Source organism: Amphibalanus amphitrite, unplaced genomic scaffold (genome assembly GCF_019059575.1).
Source record: "Amphibalanus amphitrite isolate SeventyFive unplaced genomic scaffold, NRLGWU_Aamphi_draft 000494F_arrow, whole genome shotgun sequence".
NCBI lineage: Eukaryota > Metazoa > Arthropoda > Thecostraca > Balanomorpha > Balanidae > Amphibalanus > Amphibalanus amphitrite.
Window position 1 is genome coordinate 256,224 of NW_024881988.1, and position 12,747 is coordinate 268,970.

Below are 12,747 nucleotides of genomic sequence, written 5' to 3' on the forward strand. Positions count from 1 at the left end.
AAAAAAAAAGAACAATACGTCTGGTAACTGGCAAAATCATCAGGTCACAACAGGTCTAAAAACACATTAATCCAAGTAGAGGACTACGGAATTCAAGTTCAACAACAAAATTAAAATCAGTTAATGAAATAAGAGTTGGTAGAGGTTCTGTGTAACTTCGGAAAAACCTTAACTTGTTTCATAAGCATTAAGTAAGTACTTTACGTAATTTTACGGAAAACCATAACCATAGACTACTGTATCTGCCATAACCAAAGCCACTATGTCATAACCCAAGTCCACACAGGGTATTCCCCACATCTCTTTTTGCACAAAGGAAAGGCCGCACAGTTAACATCAACGTGAAATACAAATTGAGCGCAAATTCTGAAACATCGACACGCCAGAGGGAGATTTATGATATCAGACGCCAGCCAACTTCCACCAATGTTTTGGAACAGCCCAGTATATAACTGCAAGCCCATTGCATGCCAACCTCTGTAACATACGACAACATTGCAAGCAGGATGTCCGAAGCACTGTAACTCCTTACAGTCTCCCTATTGCATGTCAGCCACTGTAAAATACGAGAACATTGCAGAGAGGATACCCGAGTCGCTGCGACGTTCCTCCCAACGGAGCTCACCACACAAGTCTCATTCGACTCGTAACGGGCCAAATGTCGCTCTGGATCAAACGCCACATAAATACGGTCAATTGAGAGCCATTTGGACACATCGCCCACCAAACGAGCTGCCAGCACTGCCCGAGGATTAGATGGATATTCAGATCAGCCTGAAACGTTGGCCAATAGCTGGGCATGACGCAATGATGCGCTGTACGCATGGCGACGCGACATGAGACGTCCGCGATCCTAAACCACCCCTCCAGCTATCTGGTATGTTTTATGGCGCTCTGTACAAAATTGCCCCTCCCCACAGTGCACATACGTGTTTGTTAATTGGCAAGGAACGCAACACGTTCGTTCAGACATCACTTACTCGTTCATGCAGTCTTCCAATACTCATTCACCCATCCATCCAAGGACCCAAAAGTACGACCTCTTCGTCTTCCCAAATCCCACTGGTAACCTACAGGCCTCACGTGTCCTCCACCCCAGTCTCAGCCGAACTGAACTCCAATTACCCAACCCATCCTTTCTGCTCCACATGTTGCTTCAACGTCCTGCTATTCCGGTGCCGCAGTCGGCACGTCAGTGGGTCGTGTTCATACAGTATGCAGAAGGCGGAATGGTCTGAAAGTTCGGCGGCAGCGGCGCTGAAGACATTTCCGACTCATGGATCCCCTGAGGCGAGCGGAGGGCCGAGGGCGGAGGGCCGAGGGCCGAGGGCGGAGGGCGGAGGGCGGAGGGCGGAGGGCGGTGGGCGGAGGGCCGAGGGCGGAGGGCGGAGGGCGGAGGGCCGAGGGCGGAGGGCGGAGGGCGGTGGTGGGTGGTGGGCCGTGGACGGTGGATGGTGGGCGTTGGGCAATGAGAGTAGGGCGGTGGGCGATAGGCTTCACATGTCAAGAGCGCCGACTCGTTACTGCGACAATTTGAACAAGAAACAAAATGCAATCTTACGACACGAATGCTTTTTACTCGGGTTTAAAAGCTGATGAAGCCACTTCACTGCATTGCACCACCGACTCTGCTCCAAATCGAAAAACCATTTTCTGGTAAAGCGTTAGCAATTTACCATGCTCGATATCATTTGATAGCAATTAGTAATAAGCAATCGCTACCGCTTTCCGCGAGGAACTGCCACGCAGTCCGTTCCGGTAGCTGTGTGCCCCGAGGCGTTACAAAATGTCAAATTGAAATTGAACATGCCCACAAACAATTCTGAGGAATTAATTACAAACGAAAGGCGGAAATGAGGCAATAATCAAATGTATCTGGGGAAAGCCCATAATGCTGATACTGCACGTACGAAGCTCAACTGAATTTCCCAATCAAATGTACCTAATCACGCCCTCAAACTTGGCAATTGTAACAGCCGCGTCACACAATTAAACGTTTTTTTATTAACACGCCAACATCCTGATTCCAAAGACTGGGCGTCATGCTTATTGAGACCACCAGCGCTTCACAGCAAATTAGCTCGACATTTCCAATGGACAGATTGACAGAGCCGGAGCCCACGCTAAGCGGAGCTTGTTGCGCAGACCCCCATCGCCCGATCGAGCGATTTCGGGTAATCGGGGCACTTTACTTTGATCTCGGTGAATCCCTAACCCACCCCTCAACGTCCAAGCAGTCAGTCACAGCCGCGCCACCTGTCACATAAAAAGCAGCTAGCGCCGCAGGGCCTATTTTAACATGTTAACTGGGGTGGCAAAACCCACCCCAGTGGTGCGGTTTTCCACCCCAGTCGTCTTACTTTGCCACCCCAGTGAAAAACAGCCCAAAAGTCCGCCCACATATATTGGCTGCCGACAATCACGGATGCGACACATTCTTGGGGCGCAACTCAGCTTGACAGGGGGAAAAGGGCTCACTGAGGCGCCACCACCACCAATGGGGGTGCCCTCTCACTACTGGGGGTGCCCTGCCGCAAGTGCAACTGTGGCGCCCTACTTCGATTGGGACACACTACCGGCAATGGGGCGCCCTACCAGCACTTGGGCGCCTACCACGACTGAAGTGTCCTATCAACATTGGGGCGCCCAGACACGATTGGGGCGCCAACCACCTTTGGGCGCCCTATCAGAAATGGGACGCCGTACCACTACTGCGGCGTCGTAACACTACTGTGACGTTCCGCTGGTGCTGGGGCGCCCTAAGTTTCTGGTGCACCCTACCGCCACGAGGCGCCCTACCACCACTGGGGCGCCCACCACTACTTGGGCGCCCTACCACTACTCCGGCGCCCTGCTACAACCGGGGCGCCCTACCATCACTGGGCGCCCTGACACAGCTGGGGCGCCCTATCACAACGGGTGCACCTTACCACAACTGAGGTGCCGTACCACTACTGGGGCGCATTTACTCTAGCAATAAGTCAAGTAACTAACTCGCCCTTACTGCCACTACTGGGGCGCTATGCCACAACTGAGACGCCTTACAACCAGTGGATCGCCCACCGCTGTTTGGGCTCAATGCCGCTACTGGGGCTTCATTACACTACTGAGGGGTGCCCCGTCACGCCTGGGGCGCCCTACCGAGACTGGAGCGCCCTGTCACTACTGGGGCGCCCCTCAGGGACGCCATACCGCTACTGGATTGTCCTACTATTCAGGCGCCTTACCACAACTGAGAAGATATCTCGGTTGAGGTATCAATGGCGCATCGATGACAAATAGCAATATACAAATTACAACACTGGTCAGTGGTCACCAATGCATCTTTCTTGGCATTACAGAGCCATAAGCTCTTCAAAATCTGGAGAGCGTCTCGAGGCAGTGGCGTGGCGAGATATTGGCCGCAAAATTGAATTGTGATGTGGCTTTGAGACTGGCCGCGTGATCAACAGCGGATTTTCAAACGCACGTGCACGCATTGCTTCTGACGAGGGTATTTCCAAGAGAAAAATCTGGCGGGCGGCGGTTTAATCCTCGCCCGTATTGATGTTTTTCCAGCCGCGGACGTATAGGGGAAGGGGGGGGGGCCGTTAGACCCCCCACCTTGCCGTTTTGCCCCTGATTGAGCTAGAGCTTCGCGGAAAAAACGAGCGTGTTGCCCGTGACGAGAAAAAGCCGATGATATCCAATTTTAAGGTCCTAGGTCATCGGTTGACCTTCCAGGTCAGATCAATGACCCAAAAGTCGAGAAAATCGGGACCTGTTAGAACGTCGTAAAGGGTGGCTCCTATGGGGTTTTTCGGGGTGCTGATGACGAATATCATGTTAGTTATGATCATAGATGATTCTTCATGCATTTAGGCCAGGTCGGGTCAGGTCAGGTCAGGTCAACCGGTAAGGGTTTTGCCGGGTATTCGTAGTAAGTGGCAACCGCCTCTGACAGCTTCGTAACATGTAGTGAAGGCACCAAAACTACATCGTTAATGTTCAAATGATTGCTAAATTCGAATTCAGCTCCAAAAACTAGCCTAGAAACAAGTAAAACTCCAAAAAGTGAACTGAGGACATCAAAGATCAATGACCTGACCTGACCTTCCAGTGACCTTGACACCCACCCTAATGCTGGCATGGGAGCAACATCATATCACATGCTTGAACGCTTGAAACCACGAAAAGACTGCAAACGCGCGCCTAATGCGAGCCGACACGCCGAATCGCGATTCCGACCAAACATGGTCTTGAAAAGTAGGTCACTGGTCAAAGGTCATTAGGGTCAGGGTCATAAAATTTTCAGGGTAGGTGTAAAATTGATTATCGTGAGGGTACTAAAAGTTTCGTCGCGATCGGTCGCTTTTTACGCGAGTTATTCGCGAAAAAACGAGAGGGGTCCGTTTGACCCCCCTCCCCTATCCTGGCGACCGGTTAAGTGACTTCGAGTGACGCCGCTGCCTTGGGATGGGAAGGTGTTTTGTTTATCATGGACGGATCGGGGGGGGGATTTTAGGGCCATCGGCATAAGCAGTAAAAGTTATCTGACGAAAGGGGGTTGCACCATGCACAGGCGACTTTTGGCTGAATTCTTTCCATGCAGCGCCCGAAAGGGCTATGTTAGAAAAAAAAACTATGCCAATAAACGCCTCCAGACACTTTCCCGAAACATTAGCCCTTACGTACTACCGTCACAAATAAAAGATTCTGAGACTCGATTGTGTCGCCCCCCCCCATCGAAATGCTGCGCACATCAGCATTTCGGTGGGAGGGGGGGGGGCGCCCACACAAGAGACAGGGGCGCCACCACTGCCTGGCCACCCCAGTCAAATTGTCTTAAAATAGGCCCTGGCTAGCGGTCAGCAGAGACGCCAAGCAAGTAGCCAGAGCGCTAGAGCCTGCAGTGGGGGCCGCGTGATACTGGCAGCTGCCGTCTGGGTATCGATATTTGGCGCCCACGTAATATTTGGCGTTATATAATGCTTGTGTAATGCGCATTGCACAATGCACAGTCTGGCCGGTTATGCGTTCAACCAGATGCTGACAAATTTCAGTTCAGGACAAGACGAAGGAGAGGAGAGGAGAGGAGAGGAGAGGAGAGGAGAGGAGAGGAGAGGAGAGGAGAGAGGAGAGAGAAGAGAGAAGAGAGGAGAGAGGAGAGAGGAGAGAGGAGAGAGAGAGAGAGAGAGAGAGAGAGAGAGAGGAGAGAGAGAGAGAGAGAGAGAGAGAGAGAGAGAGAGAGAGAGAGAGAGAGAGGCGTTTCTGCCCTTCGTGAAAATAGTAGTCAGCGGAACTTAATTTAGAGAGCTCAAGCCAGCCTGTCTTTAAAACTCAGCCCAAGATGTCGAGGTTTTTCCTTTTGATCAATGGCTTCGGCAAAAGATCAAAAAGCTTCGGCATTTTTTAGGACCACCACATCTATCCACATCTATTCACACTACATCTATATGAGTTTTTGAGACATTCACAAAACCAATTGGAGGGTGTATATTACAGGAGCTACATGTCGGTAAGCGCTGGAGAACGAAACATACATACATGCCATATAGTGAGTCTTATAATTGAGCGCTGGATACGATATTCCAAATTATTTTCAGGACAGATTTGCCAGGGGATCCACCATGGTGAAACAAGAGACAATATTTGTTGGCCGGAAATAGGCGGACAACGTGCAGCGGCGTGGAGATATTTCATATATGGGCTCATGCGGACGCAACGTAGGTGTGACCTTTTTATAGAGTAGGTGTTGTCTGAATTGTTAATCTAGTGGGGAAAAACTGAGAGCTGCGACGCTGGCCGGAAGGTATATTAGGTTGGCTAGGAGGTAACTTTAGCCGCTAGTGGGCTGATGGATTGTCTATAAAAGGATATACAGTAATTGCCACCCTTTGGTTTATACAAGACTCCAGTCTATTTGGGGAGCGCCATGAAGGAGGGGGAATACTAAGCCACGCCACGCTGGGACTCCTCGATTTCCAGTATAATTTGACTAAAGCTTGAGGAACTTGAAACGAATGAAAGCGAAACTATCCCTACTAAAAAGCAATAAGTTCCCGGATTTCTCATTTGACCAGGACCGTTGCTATCAACAGGGAAGCCTGAGTTCCATGTCCACTGACCACAGGTACTTCTAAACGCATCTGGTAAACGGCACATCGTTAACAACGTCCCATGATCTTGCAACATCTGAGAAGCAGTTTGCCGAAACGTAGGGAACTAACAACACACAAGACGCTCGCAAGACGCTACATCCACAAAATGGGCAGAAAATTCGATGTAAATTCGAAATAACTGCTCTAGGCGACGTTACGAAAGCATGTCGCATCCCTTGCATCAACCAGGCTATTAGGTTGTGACACAACGGATGTGCTTTTAACCCGCGCACCGACGGGGGGGGGGGGGCGGATATCCGCCCCCCCTGAGGTTTTTCGCGGATAGCGGGAAAACCGCGGCGCGTAGCGCCGCGAAATTTGGTATGACTATTCTCTCATCAATTTTACACATGGTGTGCAAGTTTGAACCTCCTAACTTTTAAGGTCAGGTCACCAGGTCACTTTGAATGACCCAACCTCAAGTCACTTTTTTGCAACTTTGTCACCGTGCCAGAGCTACAGTAGATGTCGGAGGCCTTTGAAAGTCGCAGGATGTTATTAGGTCATTAGTAGCTACAATTTGTATATCTCGGAATTTTGATGTCGGTGACCTAAGGTCAGGTCAATTTCGCGACCTCCCCATTATAAGTCAATGGGGGAAAAATCAACTCCCTGTTTTTACCACTAAAACGGGTCGGAATGGCCCCATATACCATACATGACTTCACATACGATCAACCTTCACTACCTTGAGGTCTGTTTTGCTGTTGGGCAGCTGTAAGGTCATGTGACGTCATCAAAGGTCACCAAAGGTTTTTTACCAATAACTCCTAACAGGAACAAGATACAGCCGCGCGGATGGTCTCATTGTGTTCAGCTCGTCAAGACGCATCGAATGATATACATGATGACCTCGAGGTCACGTGACCTGAGGTCAACCTTTGACCTTGACCTTTCGAGGTCAACATATATATCATTCGATGCGGATCGACGAGAGGATCACGATGATGCCCTTAGTTTGTTCCTATCTTGACTACTTCGAAAGTTATTCGAGAAAAACCCTCTCCATATCTAGCGCCGCCATTTTGACTTTTTCGACCCCTGTGACGTCATCTTTGACCTGACCTGAAAATGACCTTAGTAAAAATTGTAGACCTTGTCCGTGCGTATCCGATGCCGTTTACCGCTTGTCGCTATCTTGCTTTGTTCTCGAGATCTCAGGGGGGGGGGGCGGTCATCCGCCCCCCCCCCCCGTCGGTACTAAGTTGGCGCAGACCCCCGTCGGTGCGCGGGTTAAAGGAAAAGGGCCACCTTTAACATGGGGATTGAAATTGAGATAGCCATCTTGTAGCCCGTGTCCGAAAACCTATCTGTCTACCTCCTTACTGCCGATTTCGGCCTCCATTCGTAGTTATCGGCAATTTTAAAAGAAAATACGCCAGGAATGCGTCCTTATCCCAGGAATGCGTTCTTATCCGACAATACAGCCACCCGCGGCGAGGCTTTGGTTTTTTACCAATCAGCTCCAACCAGCTCAGCTTTAACCAATCAGCTTATCTGACACAATCCGACGAGTCTGTCTTCTGAATGCTGATTGGCTTGAGTGTGACGTCATCGCTATGCCATCATACAGTAGGTGCCGTAGAGAGTATCAACATAGTACCAATATGTTAAATAGTTTTAAATACTTTTTCGCGAATTGTGCACTTCTGGCACCAGTTTTAAAAAGAAAATGAAAAATAATAATGTCAAAATGAAAAACAACGATATCTTCATATTTCACGAAGGTGGCCCTTTTCCTTTAAGTATTGTCTCCACGTGTAAACATTTTCGGTTTTTACGCGTTTTAGCAAACCAGAGTTTTGCGCTTTTTTCGCTTTTTAACAGACGCTTTTGCGAGTTTTGCGAGTTTTTCGCTTTTTACGGTTTTAGTGTGTCAGTCTTTCAGAACAATTTCAATTTCAGAGAAAGAACATCTTTCTCCGCCCTTCGTGCGCTGTATGCCGTGGCCCTCTTGTCCCACAGGGCAGGTATCTGGCGCACGGCTTCTATTAACCCCTCGATTTTCGCTCTAAAGATAGTTATAGGGGTATCATCACGTTACCCTATTGCTATCACCGCTATGACATCAGTTACTTATCAATTATCTGAAATGATCTGATATCGTAATATCTGTTATCCATAGACTCACTATGTAATTATTTGACATCCACATCGTCGGAATAGCAACAGAAGTTATTGGTATGGTTGTCTGAGTACTTGCCATGAGAATTGGCTTAATCAAATTGCGTTTCATCGCTTTCCACACTTTCCATTGCATCCATTTCACCGTAAAATGGTATTAATAGCAGAAGGATTACCTTCTTAGCCTTGTCAAAAACCGGAAAACTTTCATTCGATCCAAATGTTTGGATAAAATCGCGCGTTTTACAAATGAGAGTTTTGCGTTTTTTAAAGGTTTTACGAGTTTTGCATGACACAACCTGACGCGTTTTACGAGTTTTGCAGTTTTTTGATTTTATGAAGCCACGCGTTTTTCGATTTTTGACAAATCTTCCGCCGTGGAGATGGCACCGTGTAATTTAATGGTACAGATCAACGCCGGATCATGAAAAACTCGCAAAACATCAAAAAAAAAGCGTTAAAACGTCATTAAAAACGCGCAAAACATGTACCGTGGAGAACGACCTTTACACGAGACCATGCAAGAAAAAGTGGTTATTCGTACAACGGACATGAAAAAAGAAATGCAATAAAGTTAAGAAATGGCAGCCGACACTCTTATGTTGCGTCTGAATTGAATTGTCACATGCAAATATGTCTCTTCTTTTACTTGGAAGCGGTCACGTTGCATTGCTGGTGTGAAAACGCCTCAAGACCTGATGTTCATTGTCTCTTTCGAGTGACGAGATAATGGGATATTGGAAGTTGACGCACGGAGTTTAGTGAGGGACATCCAGTCAAGATTATTTTACAACTAATCATCCAGTTACATCCAGTGTCCTTCGTTTTTGTCTACGGATGCAAACTCTTACCACTTCACTCGTGCCATGATCTAGAAACGACACTTCAAACGACAATTAAAATCGGGTCTATGTATTATTTCCAAATCCTCTCAAGTACTCTGTTATTATCGATCGCCCACTCAGACTGATCTTGAGTCGCAATTAACACAAAACATCATTACCGTCAATAGGTTAGGCGAAGGAAATTGCAACGACGCACAGATTGCACGCATATTGCTAGTTCCAGCTAGTCGCAATTAGCATTGAACCGATGCATCCAACGCGTGAGCGCTTGCCACGTTAGCTGAAGACGCTTCGCCGTTCAAAGGAGCATGCGTCGCTAGCAGGTGATTATTTCTCGAACACCTGAAACTGGCTTATTGCGTACGGGTGCGCACAAAGCAACGCACTAATTGGTACATATCATTGTCATATTGTTACGTACATCGTCGAGGAATATCATCAAATATTACATAACCAGAATCAAGTATGAAATCATTATGATGTTACGTTGAATATTAAATTGATAATTCTTTTGCATCCAAATGTAGGCAATACTCTTCTCAACTGTTATCACTGCCAGGATGTAACAAATAAGTACATACTATTGCATAATATTGAAAGGAAGTTCTAGGCCACATTCGTTCTCCTTTGACAGATAAGCATGCTTTTGATAGCATCTTTAAATATAATGTTCTTTTGACATTGAAGTCCTTTATTCTTGCACGCCTATTCAGTAATTGCATTTTCTATCAACAAAGCTTGAAATGCAACTTCAACTCTTCAACTCAAAGCTTTAACTCATAACTGCTTTGTTGATATATTTCATCTGAATCTAGCCATCAATAAGTTACCTTTCCGCCGTGTAATTTCTAAGAAAACGCAATATTATATTCGATAAATATATCGCTGACCGAAACCCTCGTTCAAAAGCTCCAACACAGAATGACACAATAGATCCAAATTACAATACTTCGGCGTCATATGTGTCATGGGTGTTAGGGGTGCTGCTCAGCCTGTCCGGCTGTTCTATCTTTGTTCAAGAAGCTGACGCGGCACTTTATGGCGAAAGCGCTTACTGCCAACCTGGTGGTACAGGGATTAACAATATCATCTTTTTCCAACACAGCATCCATATCAGAGGTGTCCTTTTTGGGGATCCAGGTAACCCATCCCGCCCCGCAACCCTTCCTCAGATACCCACAACTACCCGCATGGGGAACTTCATGGGTAGCAGCCCGCAACAACCCGCATAGCCGCCAAAAACCTTTTCCACTTTCTAGTCATATTTTTCCCGGACATCTTACTGCATATGTGAGGACGTGAGGTATTCTAGGTCATGCTGCAGCATATTTATTTTCCATTTTCAAGAGGAAATCTTGTTTTGTTTTAGCTATTAAGTTTCTGATATTTTTTATACCCGCATAAAACCCGCACCAGGGTATTTCCTGGTGATGCAACCCGCTCAAACCCATGCGGGTTTTGTCTACCCACTCATTCCGGGCTGGTGGGTTGAAAAAGGGCACCTCTAATCCATATGCAGACATCGGCAATAACAATATAGGAGAAGGTGCCAAGATTAGCACAGACGGAGAAGGAGCCCTTATAAAATTCGAGTGTACCACCAAAACAACGTTAGTACGAATGTAAACCGCCAAGATACCGGTACAGGGAAATACAGTTCGCCCACAGTTACCCACGGCAAAGTCTCCGCAGCTGTTGTCACGTTCAGTGACGCGACTCTTACAAACTTCTAACACGAGTGGCATAACACGGTGTAATAATGTTCGGTGATAGTCTAGTCCGTTCCTCAAATATAACACTTCCACTTTTCACGACATATTGTTCAGAAATGAGCCGAGACAAGAATTGACTGTACAGTTAGAAGTAGCCCGACGGGAGAGCGGCTCCCGCGGGTGCGATGGGTTGGCCAGATGGTTCGGAACTCCTCCACTCGGCCGGGGGCTGTGACCACCGCGGCTCAGCACGCGTCACATACAAACGTCACACATGTACGTCATATCATAACACCAATCAGAAGCGGGTCAGGACAGGCGTCACAGGTAAGGAACGAGGACCATAAAAGGACATTGTTAGTAAGGCAGGGGGCTGGGGATGAACTTTGTTACACACGGGCTAGAGAACCCAGCCATTAATCGATGTCATAAATTAAATAATAATCAAATCTCCTCGCCACGTGCAACGGGAACAGACCATGGCTGCATTTAAACGAGTCTCGTAAAAATCTCTATTCCCTAAGCCCCACCCAAATAAGGAATTAAAACCTTCGTTCTTGACATAAGATATGCATCGTGAGCGAGCGTCAAATTTGTCAAGTCATCATCAACGATGACAGCATGCAAGTCATTTTAATGAATCTCTAGCAAATAGCCATATCCATCAACCACTTCACAACACATGCCCGCACACATTCTCGTTAGCCGGGATGGGTAGCCCAAACAGAAGACCCCAATAAAGCACCACAGTTAGGGGGATGCACCACATATAGAGGCGAGTGCTTACCTAAGACACGGTTCCAATTCCAGGTATTTGGCGTTGAGGAGTTCAATGGCCGTCTGCGTTTCCCGGCCAGTGTCGCGCATTTCACGGTACTTGGCTTCTGTGCGGCGGTTCATCTCGGTTAGCAGGTGGTACTCGCCCTGGCAGTGAAAATGACGTCATAAGGGGTGCGGTGAGCGGAAAATGACGTATGGAGGGGTACAGCCAGGGGAAAAATCACTGGCGGTTGTGGAAGAAATGCCTGTCCCGTAGCTCATGCCTGTCCCGTAGCTCAGTTGGTAGAGCATCGGACTCCCGGTAGTGAGAGCCCGGGTTCGAGACGCTCCGGCGCTCGATATATGAGACTCCTGACGGGGATGGTCTGCGGTTGGTGGGAGCAGCCGCAGCCAGTTGAAGTCTGTTGAGTGGGACAGGCCGTGTCCGGCTTTGAAGGGCACGTTAAACTTTGGCATCTAAATTCTCCCGTTACCCGGAATTGCGCGATCGGACGGTAGGGGTCGGGGTCTACGCAACAAGCTCTGCTTAGCGTGGACTCCGGCTCTGTCAATCCGTTCATTCAAACATTCGAGCTAAATTAAAAAAAAAAAAAAATACACGTCACTAAAGGGCAGTTTAGGGCAGCTGCCAGAACAGCAGCTTGCCAAAACGTTGTGAAACTAAAATCGAAACTCATGATGGGGACTACGACAGCTAATATCCGTAACAAAAAAAACCGTTGTTGACATTTGAAAGAACTGCATTTTTAACTATTCAGGAGCCAGGAGGTTTGATGTATTCTTTCAACCTCAAGTGAAAATTAATAGATATTTTCGGGGAAATTATAGCGAAAACAATTGACAAGAATCAAATGTCGTCGGAATATTTTTTTTTTGCTTGTCACTTTAATGCTGTTAATTTCACTGTTCATTTACTGAAACATATAAGGCATGGTTTAAATATTTCATTTTTCGCGCCATCGAATGCTAACGCGCAAAAAAAACTGCTGGAATGAAATGGAATGAAAACTGCTGAGGCCCTTGAGCATTCATTTCTATCGTTCATGTTCCCTTATTTTTATATTTTAACGCGACACGAGCTCGTTAACAACCGGATCCCATTAAAGGCATGCCTAAGCAATGCACTTCTACGCGTTACAATAACGT

The 12,747-nt window shown here is 47.4% G+C and overlaps 1 protein-coding gene across 2 annotated transcripts in view; it reads right to left on the bottom strand.

The window, feature by feature from the left end:
• LOC122392638 (biogenesis of lysosome-related organelles complex 1 subunit 2-like) overlaps positions 1-12,747 on the bottom strand; it is a 47,505-nt gene that overhangs the window by 19,412 nt on the left and 15,346 nt on the right. For both annotated transcript variants that reach the window (XM_043387724.1, XM_043387725.1), the window contains exon 4: positions 11,609-11,745. In XM_043387724.1, the coding sequence (XP_043243659.1) occupies positions 11,609-11,745 (137 nt within the window). The remainder of the gene's footprint in view (positions 1-11,608; positions 11,746-12,747) is intronic.